We start from the raw sequence: 23334 nt of genomic DNA on the forward strand, positions 1-23334 counted from the left end.
TTACAGAAGGATGACAACCTGGAAAATCATCCCCAGTTAAACTAAAACTCTCTTCTTCAATATTTTGACCCCCCCCCCCCAAAAAAAACAAAAAAACAAACTGGTTTGTGCCTAAAATTCTTTAAGAGCTGCAATGTCAATATTTAATAAAGCACAATTAACCATTTTCACAAAGACAAAAATAACCTCAGGTTAAATATAACATTGACACAAAAATAATTATTCAAAGAGTAAACGTAGCTAGTGCAAAAGTAAAGTAATAATCAGAAAGGCATTCAAAGGTTAGCTAGTTAGTGCTCTTTCAGTTGAAGGTAATTTTGGTCAAAAGAGAAGGTTTAGAAAGATTTGTGTAAAACCAATGCAGAATGGGTAACCAAAGGTTTGAGATGGTAAGCCGCTCCAGCATACTCCACCATACTCCACCATGCTCCACAATTATACTACTGAAGAGTCATATAGTCTGCAAATTTCACTTACGAACCAATACTGGTATCAGCACTGGTAGCCAAATGACTTTTTTCTATACTGTATGATCTTTTTGGTTGCTGTTCAAACACCTGGGAAGAGATGGAAAAACTGTTTGGACATTAGGACAGCACTTGCATAAATAAAAGACAAGAAGAAATCCGTAATCTGTTTGCCCTTTTATTGTCACTACCACAGTTATTACATACTGTTAAATATCCCGTGGTAAGCATGCAGTTCAAATACTATTGCTCTCATACTTAGGTTTTGGACAAAGCGTTTTAGCATTAGCACGCTGCTAATGAATGCCGAGCGTTAGCTTAGGGGTTAATCATACAGCATCTGCCACGAAAATGATATATGCCCCCTATGTCAAAGCCAACACACTTCCACAAGGTATGTTGGCCTTGATATTACTTTACAGAGCACCATCAGGGATGGTGAGGCCTGAGGAGGTTGTGATGATGTGGATGATAAAGAGCAGCAGAAACAGAGGCGGTGATGTACTCGTCATTGGTCTGTGAAACTATAAAGTACATTGTGACATATGGATGGAGTGGTTTGAATACAAAAATGCCCCTTTAAATCCAGCAACTACTTACCCAACTTGGTGGTGAACTTCATTATGTTGATTAATTTGGTTCATCATTCATAGATCCTGACTAAACTCAGCTCTGGCTGCAGACATGCAGCTGCTGCAGGAAATTAGATTTTGATGCTGGTTATTTAGATACTTGAAGTGTTTTACCAGCTGTTTCCTCGGATTAAACCAACTGTTGCTTCAGAGTCTCTCTCTCTCTACCCCACACACTCAGTTACACTTTCACCCAGGTGGTTTCAGGGGTATCAATATTTGGCAGCAATGTAGTGAACCTAACAAATTAGTTGGAACACCTAAAAGAGTTCAGCATCCAGACCTAAATGACAGAGCTTTCAGTTTTGAATACCAGGGATTTTGACATCCAAGAGGTGCAGAGGAGAATTTCAGTCAGATTAGCAGACCGTGCCACGTTGCTACTGGCTGGCGGACTGAGTGCATCATCATACGCCATTGTCTGTCTTCTGACATTTTCTCCTTCCCCACAGACAAATGTCCAATCAGACGTTTGGTTCGCTTGCTCATCATGTGGGTCTCATACACGGAAACCAGAACTTTACATTGCTGCAGAGGAAACTCTGGTAGGGCAAAAATGAAGACCTCATTGAAGACAGTAACCTGGCATTGCGCCACTACAGAGGTTTTTTGGCACCTCAGCTTGCACTGGTTGCACTGAACACTGATCCTGGCATACAGGGCTTCAAAGAACAGAGAAAAATATGTTAGTAACAATCAATATATCATAGTTTTTTGATGGTGGTTTGTGCATTTATTAATTTTATGAAGCTGGCCATTATTTACCTGCTTCAGAGCTTATTTCATTGAGGACTGTCCTGACCTTTAGCAGTCCAATCTCAAGCCTCTGAGAGGTAGGAAGGAACTTTAAAGACAGAAGCACCTCTCCCACAAGATCCTGTCCAGAGAAGATAAGTGCTTCAGGACAATATATGTTTATAGAAAATAGATTGATAGATTAATAGATTATGAAAGCAAAGCAAAGAGGGAGCTAAGATGAGAGACAAAGCTCTCCATCTACCATTCAATCTTCGTTCCTACCCTCACCTATGGTCATAAGCGATGGGTCATGACCGAAAGAACAAGATTGTGGATACAAGCAGCTGAAATGGGTTTTCTCAGGTGGATAGCTGGTGTCTGCCTTACAGATAGGATGAGAAACATTGTCATTTGCGAGGGGCTCAGAGTAGAGCTGCTACTCCTTTGCATGGAAAGGAGTCAGTTGAGGTGGTTTGAGCATCTAGTGCGGATGTCTCCAGGGCGCCTCTCTAGGGAGGTGTTCTTGGCACGTCCAGCTGGGAGGAGACCCCGGGGCAGACCCTGGACCAGGTGGAGGGATAATATCTCAACACTAGCCTGAGAATGCTTTGGGATCCCCCTGCACAGCTGGTTGATGTGGCCGGGGAAAGAGAAGTTTGGGGTTCCATGTTGAAGCTGAAGACCTCGCGACCTGACTCCGATTAAGCGAGAGAAGATGGATGGATGGATGGACGGATGGATGGATGTACAATGTTTCAAATTTGAAGGTCACATCTTAGTTCTATCTGAAATTATCCAAAATAGGGTAAAAGATAGTAAGACCCTTCTTCAACATTACCTACAACTCATCACCCAATTAGCCAGTAATATTCATGCAGGAAAATACCCTGTCACACAGCAAAATTGGTCAGTATTTTTTTGAAGTTAAAAATATTAAAATAATGAAATGGCCAGCCCAGAGTTGTGATCTAAACTCAATAGAAGACCTCTGGAAAATGTTTCATCACAAAGTTATGGCTAAGAAACAGTCAACAGTATGTGGAAGGGACTGGAATCACATCAGATCAGTATGAGAGACAAGTGATGTCCTGTGGTCGCAGACATGTTAAAGTCACTCAAAGTAAGGCCCTGTATGCTTCCTACTTATTGTTGACCACTGTAACCTTTAGGGTTACAGTAACTGGTGTTATCTATTCTCATCACTGTTTTGTTTTTTTTTGCAAAATGATCATAATCAGAATCCTTTATTGATACCCGAGGGGGAAATTGCTTAAAGCTTTGTTGAAGTGTCTTGGTTATTTTGTAAAAACATTGTTCTAATAGCACAGTAGGGCTCCAACAAAAATCTTGAGCAATTTGAGCAAAACTTAATAATTATTTCATTATTTCATGCATTAATCCTGCTATTGACTGTAATTTTATATTTACTGCTCTCAGGGGGATTTTTTTTCACATTTTATATATCAAACAATAAGCTGCATGTACAATCATGACATACACAGGAACATGACTTCATGCTCATTCAGCAAGATTATTACTTTAGGCTAGTATAGATGCAAGATGTAAGCTACTGTAAATTGAATAATACAAGTAAGCATATTCAGCAGTATTAAAGGGTCTGTGAAATATTGAAAATATATATAACTTAACCATATATCTTAAATTTACCTCTAATGAAAGATAAGAAAAATACAGTTCGGTTCCAGTATACATTACAGGTATATGTGTTTACATGGTGTTCCAGTTTACCTTCTTGGGGATCTGGAGATCCTCTTGCAGCTCCACAGGGTAGGAGATGTTGAGCTGACTGAGAGGAACCCTAACTTCTCCTAGTACTGTTTGTCTGGAAAATTTATCAAAATCTCTCACCTGAGATGCACACAGATAGTTTCAGATATAAAATGTGATCCAGGAAGAAGTGAGTTAACCATTCAATGCTAAAAACCTGGTCTAAAGTGTAGTTTTTCCTACAAATGAGAGAAGCAGATGTATCTACACAGATGAATGCTTTACCCACTGCATAGATGTCACAGACAGCAGAGATGTACATTTCATAGGCAGGAGATTGGGAACTGGATGGATGAACTTGTGCTCTGGATTTTAGACCATGCTCTTTAGATTGTTTTGTGAATGAGAGGCCGGTGTGTAAGTACCATTACCTCCATCTTTAGGCTGATGTCATCAAGATCAAGATGCTGATGTAGACTACAGCTGAACTGATCTCCAAATAGAGGATTACAGCTGTGTTTCACAATTCGAGTTTGCCACTCCTGCAACACTTGCCACAGGGTGGGTGTAGTCCTGTCTCCCTGACAGGATCAGTTAGTAAGCAAAGAATTGACAAAGGCACTGTAGATATTTTGTGAGGCACTGATATGTGATAAATGATGACGATTTATTTACCTGTCCATGTGCACCACGCTCCACTTCAACTGCCTCCGAACCTGCCCACATGAGGCTTAGCTTGACAAATGGTTGGACACTTAGCTTCTGGCTGAGATCAAGGAGCCCCTCCACCTGCAACACGGTGACCACAAGTTGGGACTGCAGCGGGTCATAATAGATGGAGAAATGGAGCGATCCTTCCACCTGGTCCAATAAGTGGAATTAGAATGGCAATATAAGTGAAATAAAACAACAACAAAAACAAAACATTATTAGTCCCCAAGGGGCAATTGTCAACTGTCAAATTAGCAGGGTATGATTTGTTGGGGAGATGAAAGGGATCATCCCCCCCTCTAGTTTTTACATTTTTACCTCTGAGTGAATTTCATCCTCAGGGGGACAACCCTGTCGATAATTTAAAAAATATATGAACTAACAGTCAGGTTGTGACAGAGTTTTCTTACAGGTAGTCTATAGTTTCTAACCCTAACCTTAACCCTACCATAACCCTATTCCTATTCTAATCCTAACCCAAACACTATCCTAACCCCAACCTTATACTAACCCTAACCCTAACCCTATCCTAACCCTAACCCTATTCTAACCCTAACCCCAAACCTGGGGTCATGACCTGATTCCTGCCTGGCTAACTAGCTTGATAAGCCAGTTAGCCAGGACAAGGGTCTCCTGTGAAGAGATTGTGTTCTTATGGCTGAATGATTAGACAAGGCTTCACATCACGGGATCTAGGGCAGTAGGGAAAAAAAATCACCTGCCTGATGAGAATGTCTGCTGTCAATAATCCAACCCAAAAAGGAGACAGATGATCAAAAGAACTATGCCACAGGCAGGAATAAGGTCTCATACATATCCATATTCATGTGGGCTGTACAGAATCAATGTAATAAATGCAACCCTTCCAGACACTGAATGAAATACATATTTGACCGTCTCATCTTTAGCCGCCTATCCACCCTGCAGGTAACAGGTTATGCTGGAGTTTATCCCAAATGGCTACGAGCCAGAGATAGGGTACACCCCAGGTGCTTTGCTAGGACATGTCAAGGCCACACATTGACAGACAACCACTCTATCACACAGTGACACCAAAAAACACATGCAAGTTATCAGATAAGGAGAGTAAATAAACCAAACTAGACAGGGTAAATAAACCTGGGAAAACGTTACATGTACAGTACGTGTGCTACCTTCTTAACGCTGGCCTCCATTGCTATGTGTCCGTCCGTCTGGCTGGATCCTGAGGAGGTAAACGACGTCTCGGACAGACAGCGGCTCATCCTGCAGACTTCGGTAGTGGAAGCCCTGGCCTAAGGACCATGACGACACACAGGAAGGGTTACGTTTCCATTAGTAGTGCTTTTATTTCTGAGAACAGCAACCCAGCAGCTGTTGTTCCAGTTGTGACAACTTTGAACTCTTGTTTAAATAGTTACACTCAGAATCTGTCAGTATACAAACAAGTCTGTGTCTATTTGGGCAAACTCTACAGACTACAGACTCAAGATAAGTTGACTGTGACATCATGTGATATTATTTTTTTAAAGTCAGAATGGAAATATAACATTTTAATTAGCAGGTGCTGAAGGAATGCAGAGTCTGGGTGCATTATGTTTAATAGTGTTCCTATTATAATGTGATGTTTCTCAACCAGCTCTGTTTCAACATCGCCCTCTATGAAATTCTGCAGGACCTTCACTGAAATGAGTCACATGGTAGGAAGCAGTCAACTATCCAAATAAAATGTGACTGCCTTCTCAAACACACACTTTGAAGAGCAAGATCAACAGAGGAACTTGCCCAAACTTACAGATATAATGATAGACATACTGTAGTAACCATGATTTGTTAAACCATGTGATAATATAAGGCAACATGAAAGACTTAGAGCTAGCTGGATATTATGTCATTTATTTCAAAGTCTTTCTTTAAAAACAGAACCAACGTTATCTTCAGCTGATGGATTTCACCCTTTTTATACTCTTTATACTCTCATATTTGTCTCCTCTACCACAGAGCTCCCCAACCTTTTCTGCGCCACCAACCGGTTTCATCTAAGACAATTTTTTCACGGACCAGCCTTCATTTGCTCGATAATCTTTAATGACGCCGGGATGTCTGTAGTCTAATAATGAATCACCGCAGTGGTTTTATGTAAAATGATGACTTCAACGGACAATAAACAATCTTTTTTTCGTATGTTAATCATCAACATCTCTGTAAACAAAATAATTATAAGAAATAGTTAAATTAAAAACTCAATTCAAGGGACTGCACTGATGAGGTTTATTTTGAAATATAGCAACTAACAATCACTGCATTCAACATGGGAGAAATACTGATCATTTCTATATAAAAGTATGAACAAGTCAATTAAATAATATTAATTAGAATTATTCAGAGTTCTGAGTTTGTGTCTCTGCAACAAGACGGTCCCATCTAGTGTTAACAGGAGACAATGAAACTTGACCCCTGGTCTACTCCCTAGTTTGGTTAGATTGCGGTCACTACAGAAAATCCCGCTTCACACAGATAGTAGGTTGGAAACGGAAACAGGGTTTTCACTGCTTTTTGGGCAATCTCAGGATTTTCTGCCTTGACTTTAATCGAGAACACTGGCACAATTGTGGGCGTTTCATTTTGGGTTAACGGCTGGTCATGTTACCGAGACCTGTCATGAGGCACAGACGCACACATTCGACTGTGTATCATTCAGCACAGAAGTCACTCTTCAAAATAAAAAATCCTCAGACTGATAATGAGAGCAAGAAAAATGCAAATGTTCTGTGCCACCCAGTACTGGGTCACGACCTGGAGGTTGGGGACCACTGCTCTATCACATGTATCACAGGTTCTTTATCAAAACATTCTAAACCCTGACACCAGCTTACCTTTTCATATTGCTGTAATGACATTCAAATTCAGGACTCAATCAGAAGAGCATATGTAAAGTCATTCCTCTCTGCAGACAGTGCATTTGCATTCTTTTGAATTTCCTATGCACACACTGAGCTGCTGATACCAATTAAAGGTTCAAGTTACAACTGATTGTTTTTGCTTGGAAAGGAATATTATTCTCAATATAGACACGCCACTCAAGAATAACCTGAAAAGAAACATTGCCAGCCATGGGTCTGCTTACCACACCTATCAAATACTCTGGATGTCCTCTCACCTGAGTACTTGGAGCTCCTGAGTAGTTGTTATGCGTTCTTGACTTTCTTTCTGTGAGCATCAGATCATGGTTCACTAATGTAAACATAAGATATTTTGTGTTTCGTAATTATTTTTTTGTCAGACATTGATCTTAATTGTAGTGTTTGGTGGCATAATCCAATCCCTCCTCACCAGTACCTTGTTGTCTGTATGTAGCATGAGTCTGGGTCCAATATCTGAAGGTCTGCCACGCCAAGAGGGCTAAAGCCAGCAAGAGAAGAGCGATGGAAATGGCCAGGATGCAGTACTTGATCGAGTCTGGAAAGGGCAACTTCAGCTCTTCAGCTGTTGACTTGACCCCTGCTGGGGCTGGATAGTCTGCAACCATCACCATGATCCTCCACCGCTACATGACCTCTACATACCTACAGATGTATGATGAATCTACTGGTCACTGTAGAACTTTGATGACAAAAAATAAATGCCTTGGCAGCCATACTGGAGGAACAGCACCAACATCTCAGGTGTTACTCAGATCACATCCATATTCATCAGTCCTCATCTCCAAAACATGCAAACCAGGTTCAGTATTGATTTATGTGCTAAAGTTGCACTTTAGCACTAAGTTTACAGTTATCTATTCTATCAAAGCTGTGCAGTGGCATACAGGATACTGCAATGCAGTGTGGGGAAATAATACTTGATTACAACATCAATGGCAGAAAACTATTGTTTACAGGAGTGTTAGGCAAACCAAAATGTTGGCAGCATGACGGGAAGGTGAGAGGAAAGTAAGGGATCTAAAATGTGAGGCGATACAACCTGGGCTGTCTGCAAAATGTTGGGAGGAGCATTGGTGAGACGCCCTCCACTGACTGATGCAAGAATACACTTTTATCACGACTCCACCAAGAAGAGCATGTCATCTGACATCTATTAAGTCCATCCATCGATCCAGTCATCTGCTCTATTATGGTCTCACCATATTCTCAAATACTATCTGTAGTCAGTGTGTTATTGTTGTCAGGATGGCCGAGTGCTCTAAGGCACCAGCCTCAAGGCGTTGCCTTCCTCCAAGTTGGGATTTCTGGTCTCTGTCTGGAGGCTTACATTTGAATCCCACTTCTGAAAGTGAGATTTTTTTTTAATTTACCCACTGTGGGACTAATAAAGGAATATTTTATCTTACAGAATTACATTATAAATTTCACGCATGCTTTGAAGCAACCGTAGAAGTATGCATCTCATAATTGGTTTTGCCTTTTCTTGGAGACAAACTTTCTGGTTGTACTTATATACAGGATACAATGGTTTAACATAACTGTGACCACCCTTGTGTTGTAACTCTACAAGGATAGAATAATCTGGTGAACCTGATACCATTTAAGTATTGTGAAGGGTTTACAGAGCTATGAAAACTCATCCCTCCTGAAACTGTTGCCCCCGTGACCCGGTCCCGAATAAGCAGTTGAAGATGGATGGATGGACATTCAGAGAAGGTTGCAGTGATGCATTTTTGTGTTAACAATATACAGTTCACCCAGCAGCTCTGGGTCAAGAAAGGAAACAACTTACTCTGCAAACAATGCTGTGTTAATTTATGCGAGAAGCACCACAAATCTCTGTCAGCTGAAAAGCTAAATGGGTTACTGCTGCCACAAGTTAGGAAACACCTGCTTACGTCAGGTGAAATCTGATTTCTATAGTTTTATTATTATGAAGGGAAAATCTTTTGTGCTGTTGCAGCGACAAAATTATTCAAAAATGTCAATTTGGTCTCAGAAAACTGATCAACACCCATCTTCACATTCATAAAAGGTTTATGAAATGTTTGCGAGAATTAAAAATAATACAAGTGTCTTCAGTTTTACGAACCTTTATGGAAGCACTCTTAATTTCTGAGTGTAACTAGACACCAGAGGACAGAAAGAAAAACATATCTAATGACACTAGAGAGTTAGTAATTTTCTTTTAACATATCAAAGTAGGAAAAAATTCATCTAATGTAAGATCTGTAAGGTGTAAAGCTGTAAAAATGACAATCTGGATTATTTAAGAAACACACGTTTTTCATTTGTATCCTTTACACCTACACACTCCTGAGACGGATTGATAACCTTGATCAAATTAAAAGTCCTTCAAGTAAAGAAATGGAGAACTTGTCCCCATCAGAGCGTTTATTTGAATAGGAATTGGCATGTTAAAGGAGATGTTAGGATATAAGACCAACAAAGACGTAACCACATGGCTCCACATATAATTCACTTACTGATCAATGCTGCACAGCTGAGCTCCTAAAGCCTGACCTGGGAAGGCTGCAGTCTATTCAGATGTTGCTCTCCACTTGAAGCTCACATCAATTCTTACCTGCTGTAACGGCAGCTCAGCCCGTCTGTTCTTCAGGAATATGAGCATCCGCCAGTGCAACACATCAATACTGAGTGTTTAAAATGTCACTGAAGCAGAGTGAGTTGAGTGAACATCACTGTTCCTCTTCAGTCACACTCCCTCTTTTCTCTCTCTCCTCACAACACATGACTCCCTGTGCAACCCATTCCGGACAAACTGGTTTCATAGTAAACTGTGATCATTCACACGAGCCCCCTGCAGGCCAGCTCGTCTGAAGTGTTGCTCTGGTGATGCTGCTGTCACCCTGTAACAACACAACTGAATCCGGTTTGAGTGGTTGTTTCTCCATGTTTGTTTTGTATCACAGAAGCATCGCATCGCAACATTACATTGATGGTGCTACATTAGATAACACATGGGCTAAGCTTCATCAACAACTTTATCATGCACCTGTTGCCAAACCAGCTGGTGTTACATGTGTTGTAAACCGACAATAAGTTCTGGGACAGTTCTGGGAGGTGCTGGGTGAACAGTTGAGTTTCGAACAGGGCAGCTCTTCAATCACCAACTGTTATGTTGCAGAATTGAATGCTCAATAGGAAAGACAAGACGCTGTGAAAAATGTCCTTCACTTTGCTATGAGGGGAAACTGAAATACAAAACTCATAAAGAAAAAGCGATTTCAACTAAACTTCCTTGTTTAACAAAGACGAAGAGCATAACATTTTTATAATGACACAGCTCAGGTCCACAGAAATTTCAAGACTGAAAACTGGTTTGTCTTCAACAAACCAGGTTTTTTTTTTTTGAACACAAACCTGTGTGACTGTACTGTCCCAAACATGTTCATTATTATACTGCACAGGTTCTACTGCAGTGCACTTTTTATTATAAACTAAATGAAACAGCATCACTACAGAGGACTTTAAATATATCCAGGTTTTACTGTACTGTATGTTGTGGCACGGTGGCACAGTGGGTAGCGCTGTCACTGCACAGCAAGGCAGTTCCAGGTTCACATGTTCCGGGTTTGCATGTTCTCCCCATGTCTGCATGGGTTCTCTCCGGGTTCTTACCACCTCCAAAAAACATGCGCTTCAGGTTAATGGGCCGGTCCCAAATTGACTACAAGTATGAGTGTGTGCGTGTGTGATTGTCTGTCTCTGTGTGGATCCGCGGTACACTGGCGTTGCGCCCCTAGCTCCCCATGACTCACGATAGCAGAAAAAGCAGTAACAGAAAATGGATGAGTATGTAGTTATGATTATCATCAGATAGTGCTGATAAAGTTTGAATTTTTACTCATTCTTTATAAACGAGGGCGAGAGAAAGAATAAACACTGAGACAAGTGTTTTTATCTCTACCTTACACACATAAGGTAAATTTATTATCCCCATGGAGGCAATTTTTACATCCAGCAGAAAACAGTTCCAGAGGTAAACAGTAATGTGTCACACAAATACACATGGCGCCCTTGAGCAGACCACTAAACCCCTAAAAGCATTCCCCAGGTCAATCATGTGACTGCCCATTGCTCTATCAGGACGTCCACTCCAAAGTAGACGCCAGGATTAGAAACTAAGATCATCTGGTTTTACACCCCCTGCTAGTAAAAAAAAACCTCTGTGGATCATCTGAGTGTAGAGGTATACAGAGCTGCTTTTTTAAATCTTGAGCTATTTTTATGAGGTATGATCAAATAATCAGTAACTTAACCAACATGGACAGTTGTGACTAGTTGTCTTAACACTGCATGATTAATGCCCCTCCAAGTTAATCACTCTGATGACGAGAGTTACCAAGGCAATGTCTCTCCAGTGAAGCTCAGAAATGACCCATGATTGTTTTCAGTCAGTCCTCCGATCACAGACAAGATAGAGGAGATGCTCTCCTCTGGACTCAGTTGACCCTGTGCACAGACAAACCGAAGAAATGATGATTTGCAGCTTTCATTCATTAAAAAAAAATTTGTATACTGTTGTGATCCCCAAAGGGAAATTAAGAACGCACACTCTAATATGTTAGTCATCAATCAATCACAAGCATGCATATTAGTGTGTAAAGGCCCCTGTAATACACACAACCACACACAAGGGGGTCTGTAATCATGCAACAAGAGGTAGAGTGGCGGGCAGCCCCTTTGTGGAGCACCCAAATGAGCAACTTATAAGGGGGACGGAGGCTTGCTCAAGAGCGCCTTGGCAGTGCTCCGGAGGTGAGCTGACACCTCCCACTGACAGTGTTTTTTGACGGCAGTGGCTCAATTCTCTGACTGAACTGCACTGTGGTCAGTGACGTGCGGTCAGGGGTGCCTTCACCATGGAAAAAAAAAGAAAAGAAAAATGGAAGAAATAAATTAAATGGTTATATTTATCCAGTGATGCGTATTATACAGTTATTTTCTATTTAACATCACCAATTTTAGGTTATTTTCACTCAAAATTGCTAATTTTTCACATTTACCACTGAAATACTGAGACGAGACCTGGCAGCAGCCAGCCGAGCCTCGCATAGATTGTGCAATGGCTCGGCTAGCAGTGCTGGTATGCTATACAGTGAGACCGTAATGCTATTTCTCTATGTATCGCTATTAAAATTTTCAAACACGTTTGCTCTATGAACTAAATTTCCATAGTTTAGATAATATATATAATGTACAGTGTTTTTTTGTCAACAACTGCATGTGTCTAATGTCTTTGAGTTGAGCGGTCCTGAAACCGCTGGAAAAAAGGCACTAGGTGAGGCCATAGTTCTCGCGCCTCATGGTGATCCCAGGGATTTCACCGAGGTTTCTTCTTCCTCGGCCGTAGAAAAAGTGACAGCAAACTACAGCCATTCATTTGTTTTCTGCTCGCCTTGCCTTACTATATAAATGGAGGGTTACATATTTAAACTCAATTTTTTTTCACTGCTTTTGTCCAGAAGGAACGGCGTATGGACTTAATTTATAAGTAAACGTAACATAAACAAACATGCAGGTAACAACAACGTTTAATAAAATGTGCTAATTTGTGTGTTACAGTTTGTACGTGTAAATAATTCTGCTATGATACTGCTATGATAACCCACTCACTGTTGCTTATTAAATTGTGAACAAGCTACACTGTAGATTCATGTGTTTGTAATTCTAATTACAATGAAATCAGCGCATCATCAGCCATGAACCTAACCACACGTCACTGACTGTGGTAAATCATCTTCATCCCACAACACCATCACAGCCCAGACATTCAGGTTGAATATACCATCCCCCAACATGGAAAAGAAAAAAGCTTGAGAGAATTAAAGGAAATCCCCATTTTGTCAGCGTCAACTAAATATCTTCAGCCCTGACAGAGCTGGGCTTTACCTGAGGCCCCCCCATGTCGGTACGGACCCATCCAGGGTGGATTGCCACACAGAGAATCCCATCAGGCTCCAGTTCTAAAGCCATACAGCGGCTCACCATGTTCAGGGCACTCTGGATGAGAAAAGCAAGAGAATGTACACTGGAACAGTTTCATCCAACAACATAGCTGTGAACTGTCCCATCCTGTAAGGGTTCATGTGAAAACACAGCACAGGGTGAACGTTCAGTGTATACAGCAGTAGACAAGCAGTCCAGACTGAGGCTCGCTCCACAGAATGCATGGAACCCACTCCATTCTCAGCTAATTCATGAAATAGAATTTGATGCTTATCATTGCTGGGAAAAAACACAAAAAGGCAGTTTTTCCCTTTGTTTTTTGAGGACCCTTTAGGGTTGCAAGGCAGGACACATATTTGCCTACCCAACACAGGTTCACTGAACAGCCAACTAAAAGTAACAAAGGATTAAACACAGAACTAATCAAAAATCAGGGTTGGATCAATTTTTCCCTTGAAACCAGTAAAACCAGCTGACAGCTATCAGTCTCTATAAAAGACAAGCTTGGGCCATACTAACTTTGTAAAAACTTCCTGTGTGGACAGTATGGCTGCACAATCTACCTCAAACGCAAATCCCCTCTGGATTCAACCAAACAAGAAGAGCTGAGCTCCACCAGTTCTTTTTCAGTGGTGTGGAGAACTGGGTTCAAATTCTTCTCTTGGACCACTCCAATTTTCCAAGTCCTTTTACGTCAGGTATATTTATTGGACGCCATATTAGGGCTGATTTATTTCTTGATAACTATTGGTCTGGTGAAAACCAACATTAGATATTGTTAAAGTATTTCTGAATTGTCCAGCATATTTTGTATTGGACAGTTGTTGACCACATAGAGGTTGGTAGACTACTTCAACATTGGATAAAATTAAGATGTTCTAGTCTTCGAGAAAACTTTCTCTAAAAGACACCCCTGCTCTGGAACAACAGAAGCTGAAGTGTCAGTTTCTACACATTTGCAGATCTAGCACCGATTTCTGTGCTCAACTAACCTAGAGTTAGTTTTAAAGCTAAGGTCTTTTTGTGTTAGACAATACCTTAGACGTCCTGTAGGGGTACCATATTTTGTCCTTGCAGTGCTCCCCCCAGGTAAGCTGCAAAGAGCCCATCAGAGAGGATATGTTGATCACCGCTGCCCTCTGGATGCTCATATCGCGTGCAGCACCAGCTCCTACTCTTGACGCAGCTCGTTTCAGCAGAGGTAGGAAGGCCTGGAGTGGGAAGCTGGACTCAACATCTTTTCATTTATCAGAACCCAAGGTCAGTGTGTTGAATCAGAAATTCAATGTTATACAAACTTGCAAAAAATTCTGACACGTGTGTGTTTACTAATTTAAGTTTTAAATGGAAAAAATTGACAGAACACATTATCTATGGAGGTGGAAGCTCAGTCCACTGGCTCTTGGGCTGGGGACCGGCGGGTGGCTGGTTCAAGACCCACATGGACTAAAAAGTTTGGAATGTGAACTGGCACTGGAGAGGCGCCAGTTCAACCTCCTGAGCACTGCCAAAGTGCCCTTTGGCAAGGCACCATCCCACCTACAAACTACTAATTTGAGTGTCCCACAAGGGAACTGGTTACCGCTCTACCTCTCACCATTTATTTGCAAGCCTACACATATTTATCAACATGCGCGATTACCAATGACAAACTAGAGTGGAAAAATAATTTACCCTGCAGGGGACTAGTAAAGGGATCTTTACTAGTTATATAACATATGCAATATGTACAATCATTAATTTTATTGACATTTAAAAATTAAATAGTTATTTAATAACTATTTTAAATCTTTTATTTTGAAGAGTCAAGCATTTCCAGTAATACGTTCACTCCATTCAGTCCTCTATTAAGTACCTGAAGTTATTAAATGACGCCCTCTGGCGGCAGCAGGTTCACATTACACACCGTCCTAGCAATACTAAGGCGCTTAAAACGTTTCTCCTTTTACGTCACTGATGGATTCGGTTCCTATAAAACACAAGCATGTCGTCACACAATTCAACAGCACAACAGAATTCAAACAATGAAAAGCATCTTTGAAAATGGCCAACAGTTTGAAACAGAAAAAGCCTTCATGAAGAGAGGAAGTTTTACTGTACTGCATCACTTTGAGCTGGGAGCAACTCCTACAATGTCAGGTGTTTACACATCCAGTAATTATTATAACAATTCACTAATCTGACATGAACCTTAACCACCTCTTACATGATGCACCAGTTCATCTAAAATGCTGAAATATCCATTACTTTTTCCTTCTAATTTCCAGATCTGTACTATCGACACTCAAAAAATAATTTGTTGTATTAACTCAATTATGTTAACAATTTCCACTAACCTAAATTGTGTGAGATATAATTGAATAATACCAAGATGACAATAACTAATTTATACGTAACCAACAAGACTGTATTGGGCAAGCATCCAGCTAACTAAACTGACAAATTACATAGTTGTCTACTTCTTTACATAACTACAGTATGTTGATTAATTACAACATAAAGATATCTCATTACACTGGCTTAACTCACTGCAAAAAATGTAAGTTAACTGTTCAACCTGTTACTCAACTGTATTTATTCAGACAAGCTAAACTGAACTTTGTAGGTCCAATTTAACTTTTCATTTATAGGTTATTGTTATGTCCTGTTATCGTTTCTGGGGTAGTCTTGAGGTATATTACTTAGTGATGACATTTAAAGCACGTTAAATGGTGATCATAGATTGAAATTCAATAAATAGACTTAAATACAATTCAGCTTATGAACAAATCAGAACCAATAGTTTTCATAGGTTGGAGAAGACCTGTACATGAGGCCAAATAAGATGGGAAGTGCTTTTCCAACATTACCAAATTTGTGAATCATTTTCACACTTTTGATAATTATTCCAACATTTTCCAGATCATCTGAGAGTTCTGCATTCCTTTTTCATGGCGAAGACTCCCAGATCATCTGCTCTATACCCTCCTGGTTATCATTGATGTTATCAAAAACAGAAAAAATATATTTTCAATCAAAATACACACACCAGTTAACTCTTTTTTAATTGGTGTATTGAATAGCTGTCACCCGAATCATTTCGTGTTTACAGTGAGGTCACTTAGCAAAATTGAACATTTTGATTGATATTGGGGCTAGAGGAATAGCATGGGGTCTTCAAAAATCACTACAGTCACAAGGTACCCCCTCATCAGGTTTCCAGGGTCATTGATGAGGTAAACAATCCTCGGGTTTAATATGCATAACATACATAACTCAACTGCATGGTAACTCACTTCAGTTAAAGAATTCAGGGGAGGTTGCTAAACTATCTGACTTGGCTAGCTAACTTTAGCTACCTAATGCTGAGTTATTGTGTACAATGTAGCCGCAAGAGGACACAAGCCAGGGTCTTATTGTGCCGGTCCCAAGTCCGGATAAATTCCATCAGGAAAGGCATCCAGCGTAAAACTTTTGCCAAATCAAACATGCGAATCAAACCTATGACTTCCATACCGGATCGGTCGAGGCCCGGGTCAACAACGACCGCCATCAGCGCTGTTGACCTACAGGGCGCCGGTGGAAATTGGACTACTGTTGGTCGAAGGAGAGGAGGAAAGTGTGCCCGTACGAAAAAGAGAAAAGGAACGCCAAGAGTATAGGACTGAGAGTAGGGACGCTGAATGTTGGAACTATGACAGGAAAAGGTAGAGAGTTGGTTGACATGATGCAGAGAAGGAAGGTAGACATACTGTGTGTCCAGGAGACCAGGTGGAAAGGTAGCAAGGCTAGAAGTTTAGGAGCAGGGTTCAAGTTGTTCTATCATGGTGTAGATAAGAAGAGAAATGGAGTAGGAGTTATCTTGAAGGAGGAGTTTGTTAGGAATGTCCTGGAGGTAAAAAGAGTGTCAGAGTGATGAGTCTGAAGCTAGAAATAGAAGGCGTGATTTTCAATGTTGCTAGAGAGGAACTGTGGTATTGTATGAGGAAGTCTGGAATGGCAGAGAAGTATATTAGGGCGGTGCAGGACATGTATGAGGACTGTAAGACAGTGGTGAGGTGTGCTGTAGGTGTGACAGACGAGTTCAAGGTGGAGGTGGGACTGCATCAGGGATCAGCTCTGAGCCCCTTCTTGTTCGCTATGGTGATGGACAGGCTGACAGACGAGGTTAGACAGGAATCTCCATGGACTATGATGTTTGCTGATGACATTGTGATCTACAGTGAGAGCAGGGAACAGGTGGAGGAGAAGCCAGAGAGGTGGAGGTTTGTCCTGGAAAGGAGAGGAATGAAGGTTAGCCGCATTAAGACAGAGTACATGTGTATGAATGAGAGGGACCCAAGTCGAAGAATGAGGTTACAGGGAGAAGAGATCAAGAAGGTGGAGGATTTTAAGTACTTTGGGTCAACAGTCCAGAGCAATTGAGAGTGTGGAAAAGAGGTGAAGAAGCGTGTACAGGCAGGATGGAACGGGTGGAGGAAAGTGTCAGGTGTGATGTGTGATAGAAGAGTTTCAGCTAAAATGAAGGGAAAGGTGTACAAAACTGTGGTGAGACCAGCGATGTTGTTTGGTCTAGAGACAGTGTCACTGAGGAAAAGACAGGGGACAGAGCTGGAGGTAGCAGAGATGAAGATGCCGAGGTTCTCTGTGGGAGTGACCAGGAAGGATAGGATCAGGAATGAGTACATCAGAGGGACAGCACATGTTAGAGGTTTTGGAGATAAAGTCAGAGAGGCCAGACTGAAATGGTTTGGACATGTCCAGAGGAGAGACAGTGAATATATTGGTAGAAAGATGCTGAGTTTTGAACTGCCAGGCAGGAGGCCTAAAGGAAGACCAAAGAGGAGGTTTATGGATGTAGTGAAAGAGGACATGAAGGTAGTTGGTGTGAGAGAAGAGGATACAGAAAACAGGGTTAGATGGAGGCAACTGATTCACTGTGGCGACCCCTGCAGGGAAAAGCCGAAAGGAAAAGAAGAAGATGCTCAGTTATTGTGTACACGTTTAACGTTCGTAAACACAGTCATTATCACTTTCTCACCACATGCTGACATACCAACTTCACAGGTTGAGTTTGAAAAACATACTCAGGCCATGTCCATGCATCTTTTTCCCTCTGCTTAGAAAAAAATTCACTTCCACACAACTTTGTTTTCATAAAAATCTCTCAACATGTTTATAAGAACAACCCCATCAATGACAGGAGAGAGGACTGGGACAGGCAGAAATTTATGCCGATCCTCCTGAAGGAGAACTTCCTACGAAAGTTCTCCCACTGGCTGACCCAAAACTGGCATCGCTGTCTTTGGCGAGGAACGTGAATGAATAAATTTTATAGTCATTGTACATAAAAACAGTTCCTTGAACAACTGAACAACGAGATGGGGGAACCCCCCCCCCCCCCCAGGTCAATTTTTAAAAAAAAGAAAACAACTAAAACATATAGGCCCCGTTCAGACTTCAGGCATATCAGATTTCCTTCCATATCTGATTTTTAGGGATGACTGTTCACACTGTTTTTAGCAAGTGACCAAATGCGATGTGGCTTTGTTCAGATTGAGCCACATTATCGGCCGATCTGACAGGTTGCCATAGCAACGACTTCAGGGCAGAGTCATCGTTCAGTGCGCATAATGTGTGAGGTCATAAAATTGCGACGGCGGCATCAACGATGACAAACGTGAAGTTTTGTTACCTTAGTGTAGTGGCAGTATCACTGGTAGAGCTGGAGAAAACACACACACACCAGACACAGTCAATTTGGTCTTCCGTGTTGTAACGCTCTGTTATGTGCGACACTCTTCCTTCTGGCGCCTCCCTCTCCCGTCGCCAGTATGACGTTGCAGTCCGCTGTATGTGATTGGAGTGTGGAGTGTTGGGAGCTGTTCAAACTGCAGATGCCTCTGTCCCTATCCGACACGAAACTACCTCCCAAAAGTGGTTTCAAAACAGACACCACTGAACCTCAACTTCCCCTCACTTAAATCCTCAGGGGGGCGGGGGAGGGTAATTAAGGTTCATTTTGACTGTAGTTTGGTTTTCAACAACTTTTACAACGTGCATCAGTAAAGATCTTCAAGATCTGATGTGCATCTTAAATGATTCCTTAATTTCTCTGAGGAGACTTGCCATGAGTTCACTCATGCTAGTAAAAATGCTGAGATACCATCTTGAAGAAGGTGAAAAAATTCCAACTCCTGCAAGAGACTACTTAGTGACAATATTTCCTTCATTCATGGAACGTTCAACTCAATATGATTGAGACCACAGCCAGCTGTAGACATGCTAATGTTAGCAGCAGCGTCTGACCTTTAAACTGTGATTTACTACCGATGATTAACCAATTCTTCCAGCTGTGATGTAAATGCATGCTACAGTGGTACATTGTGATTAACTGCTGACCCCTGATATACACCACAGATATCAGCGGGGCCTCACAGTTACAGACACCATCCTTCAGATGAAGCCAACTTTGACTCAGCAAACAGCTGCCCTGCTGACATGTTCCTGACCAGGATCAAAATGTTTAGCAGCCCAGGGCGCCGCTTTGAAGTCTGTCCTGTACTCTCAGCTTGACTGAAACTTTAATTAATATTAATGAACTGCAGTCGGCCCTGGGCTGTGTGACTTCTGCCTATCAAGGTCATCCTTTTATTCTACTTTGCAGCTATCAGGAAAAGAGTTGCTCATGTTGTCCCTTTTTCCTTTTTGGAAAACACTGTGGCTTTGTTTCTATTTTCCTCCTAGCACAAATGAGAAAATCTTCCGAGTACTTCACCCACAACAATCAGGTCAACAGAAAACCACAAACTCTACCTTGGAGATCATTAGGGGGGCAACAGCATTAGTATGGAAGAGCTGTGTCATGTTATCCACTGTCACCGTGGGCAAGTTGTCCACGGCCTTGAGGCCCGCATTGTTGATCAGGCAGTTTAGACCATCATTTTGCACCAGCCGTCCCACATTCTCCACACACTTCTCTATACTCTCCTGGTCCAGTATGTCTGAAACACAAAAACGCGTGAAAAAAGAAGCAAGGTACAACTTGAACATTACTACATTATAGATAAACCTGCTGATTGATTGAGATGTGTTTTGTTGGTGGTTAACTTGGCTGTGTGTGTGTGTGTGTGTGTGTGTGTGTGTGTGTGTGTGTGTGTGTGTGTGTGTGTGTGTGTGTACATACAGTGACTTGCGAAAGTATTGGCCCCCCCGAGAAATGTTTTCATATTTTGCCACATTTCAGACTTAAAACTTAAGACATAACAAACTGAAAATATTTTTCAAGAATCAACAACATGTGAAACACAATCGTGAAGTGGAACCAAATTTATTCAACATTTTATATTGTGTTTACAAATAACAAACTGAAAAGTAGGATGTGCAAAAGTATTGGCTGCCTGTTCTCTCAGCGAAGGTAACTGAGCAAAGAGAACTTCTGAATGATCCAATATTGACCTAAATTGCAACAATGACAGAGTGCACCTGTGTGTCATTTGGTCTCACATTTGCACATCCTACTTTTCAGTTTGTTATTTGTAAACACAATATAAAATGTTGAATAAATTTGGTTCCACTTCACGATTGTGTCTCACATGTTGTAGATTCTTGAACAATATTTTCAGTTTGCTATCCATAAGTTTTAAGCCTGAAATGTGGCAAAATGGCAAAAAGGCTTGGGGGGGCCAATACTTTCACAAGGCACTGTACATATACTGTATATACAGTATATACATACATTCACACTTAACACACATACAGTATATATATACACACAGTATATATATATATATATACATATATACGCACACACATACATACATATATATATACATATATATACACATATACATATATATACACACATATACATATATATACATATATATATATACACACACACACACACACACGAACAGATTTGTTTGCGTTTGTATTGTACTTATCTGCACTTTAAAAAGGAGAATCACTACATTTGGATTTATGGTATTTTAAATAATATCCCAACTTTTTGGGAATTGAGGTGACACAAACACACATCTTCTCTTTACTGTTGAATGAGTTATCTTCACACAGAAACAGTAAGTCTTCTTTATCTTACCCAAAGTGATTATATGAATATTTGGATGTTTCTCTGCCAGTTCCTGAAGTTTCTGTAATTTCAAACACACCATGTTAAAATCACTCCATGATGACCGTTAGTTTGATTATTTGACGGGCGAAGTTTATCTCCGTTAATTTATCCTCGAGCAGAAGCATTAGCTTGTAAAACGTGACTATAAACGCTAATGATTGTAATGCGGGTGTTGACCTGCGCGCTTCCGGGTTGCCTGGCGGTGGCGATGATCTTCCCGGGACAGAACCCTCCAGCCGCCAGACTCTCAACAATCTGCAAGCCGATTCCACGGCTGGCCCCCGTCACCAGCACCGACCCACAGCCTCCGAACGCCACGGCTCCACTCATGACTAACGCTGAACTCACCAGCGGGCTAAGATTTTATGCACGTGAAAACAGCACGTGTTCGTCACACCTAGGTACCTTCTAGGTTCTTCTTCTGCGTCTTTTTTTCCTTTTCTCATGTGTTTGATCAGTGTCAGTACTGCCTCGCTGTGGAAGCAGTTTGCTTCTACATGATGCTGCTCTCCAGAGTTCTTGTTCTGTTCATGAATTTTGTTATTATCGGTTCCACTTCGAATACACCTCACTCCAAGCCCACACGTTCATTCCGTTTTTCATATATAAACATTTTACATTTATATATATTTTTAGCTTAAAGATTACACAAAATATCACATAATAAATCAATGAAATGTTGTAGAAGGTAAATATTAGTAATGATATACAATGCGCATAGTTCTGTACGGTTAATGCGTTCCAGGCAGGAATCACACATGATTATTGAATTCCGCGATAGAGCAACAAACTGTGTATCTTATTATTTATGGTAATTTAAACGTTTATCACCCTCCCCATACTGATATTAAACCACTTGGTATCTGTGTTTCCTTTTGCCACACTCTTCTCATCTGTTTAAAGCACTTATGTGTCTCACGTCAGTCCGAGACTCACGGGACCGAGCGCACTTCTGGATACCGTCAGCCAATAGAATGCGCGTACGGTATCACGTGACTGCCTACCAAAAATCCACAATGAAGTGAAGTCGCGAGCTTTGATGCGCGAATGCGCATGGTCGCACTCTATAGTCAGTTCAACAATCTGGACTGACAGGCACAAAATATAAGAAGTCATCCAGTATATGTCATCGTCATGGCGATGTAGTCAGCACTACTCAAATTTACCAAGAATTTCAGAGCAGCTTTAGGTTTTACTCTCTTTAACATTAGGACGTACACAAGAGCTGCATTTTTACAGCACACATTTCTTGAGTGTTGGGTCTTAGCAAATTTTCATGCACTGTTTAGTTAAAATAGTAGAATCTCTGCAATATTGTACTTGAGCAAACAAAGAACTAATAGTGACACTAATGCATTTCTAAATTCAGGTAGGTTTTCATGGTCAAGGAATCATAAAAGTATTGTAGTACTGTGGATTTAAGATGAAATAATGTACTGCAGAAGCTGATTCACATTGATGGAGGTTTGTGCTCTCTGAGGGACTTAGGGCTTGCATGTTTGCTTCTTATTATTCCCCTTAATTAGATTATGTACATAGTGATAGAGGAAGTGTTAAAATCCTAAAATTTAAATGTTGTTGAAATAACATTTTCTAATCCACCAACATTTAAAGTAACGTACTATGGTTAAAGGGGAAAAGGGACACACTGTTTGTTGTTGCATTTTGTGATTTTTTTTCCAGTGCTGAGGCTAAGATGAGGGCGAAGGCACAGCTCATGGAGTTTGTGTCGTCTCAGCAGATGGTTTCTCTGGCAGCCTCCTTAGTCCAGATTTCCTTAAAGCTTTCTCTGCAGAAAAGCAGCAGATTCCCTTGGTCCACTTGAGGTCAGTTAATTTGGGATTTGGCTTCAGTGCCTCCATTGACAAACGCATTGCTTTGGCACAGAACACATGATGCAAATATGGATTGGTGGTTGTACAGTACAGTATGCAGTGACAATCTGCGATCCTGAGGCTGGGGGCTGTTCACAGGCTCTGAAGACATCACAGCAAACTCATCTGTCAGTTAATGTCCTAGACTGCAGTTTATCGGTCTAGTAACGCAGTGCAGAGGGAGACTGGACATAC

At 41.1% G+C, this 23334-nt stretch overlaps 2 protein-coding genes across 2 annotated transcripts; both read right to left on the reverse strand.

Annotated features, from left to right (window-relative positions):
- Positions 1 to 510: 510 nt before the first annotated feature.
- Positions 511 to 9822, reverse strand: syt19 (synaptotagmin XIX). Its single transcript, XM_068313746.1, has 9 exons — positions 9666 to 9822; positions 7595 to 7821; positions 7416 to 7489; positions 5431 to 5550; positions 4241 to 4426; positions 3997 to 4146; positions 3587 to 3706; positions 1865 to 1976; positions 511 to 1761 (listed from the first exon to the last, which is right to left on the reverse strand). The coding sequence occupies exons 2-9, from the start codon at positions 7788 to 7790 to the stop codon at positions 1454 to 1456; spliced, it is 1266 nt and encodes a 421-aa protein (XP_068169847.1). The 5' UTR covers positions 7791 to 7821; positions 9666 to 9822; the 3' UTR covers positions 511 to 1453.
- A 1281-nt stretch (positions 9823 to 11103) lies between these two features.
- On the reverse strand, positions 11104 to 21677 carry si:dkey-12e7.4 (uncharacterized protein LOC558132 homolog). Its single transcript, XM_068313392.1, has 6 exons — positions 21443 to 21677; positions 21233 to 21284; positions 19948 to 20135; positions 14190 to 14363; positions 13096 to 13206; positions 11104 to 11655 (listed from the first exon to the last, which is right to left on the reverse strand). Exons 1-6 carry the CDS (start codon positions 21593 to 21595, stop codon positions 11542 to 11544), a joined length of 792 nt encoding a protein of 263 aa, XP_068169493.1. The 5' UTR covers positions 21596 to 21677; the 3' UTR covers positions 11104 to 11541.
- Between the last annotated feature and the right edge of the window lie 1657 nt (positions 21678 to 23334).

The sequence above is a fragment of the Antennarius striatus genome, chromosome 4, assembly GCF_040054535.1.
Source record: "Antennarius striatus isolate MH-2024 chromosome 4, ASM4005453v1, whole genome shotgun sequence".
Classification (NCBI taxonomy): Eukaryota; Metazoa; Chordata; class Actinopteri; order Lophiiformes; family Antennariidae; genus Antennarius; species Antennarius striatus.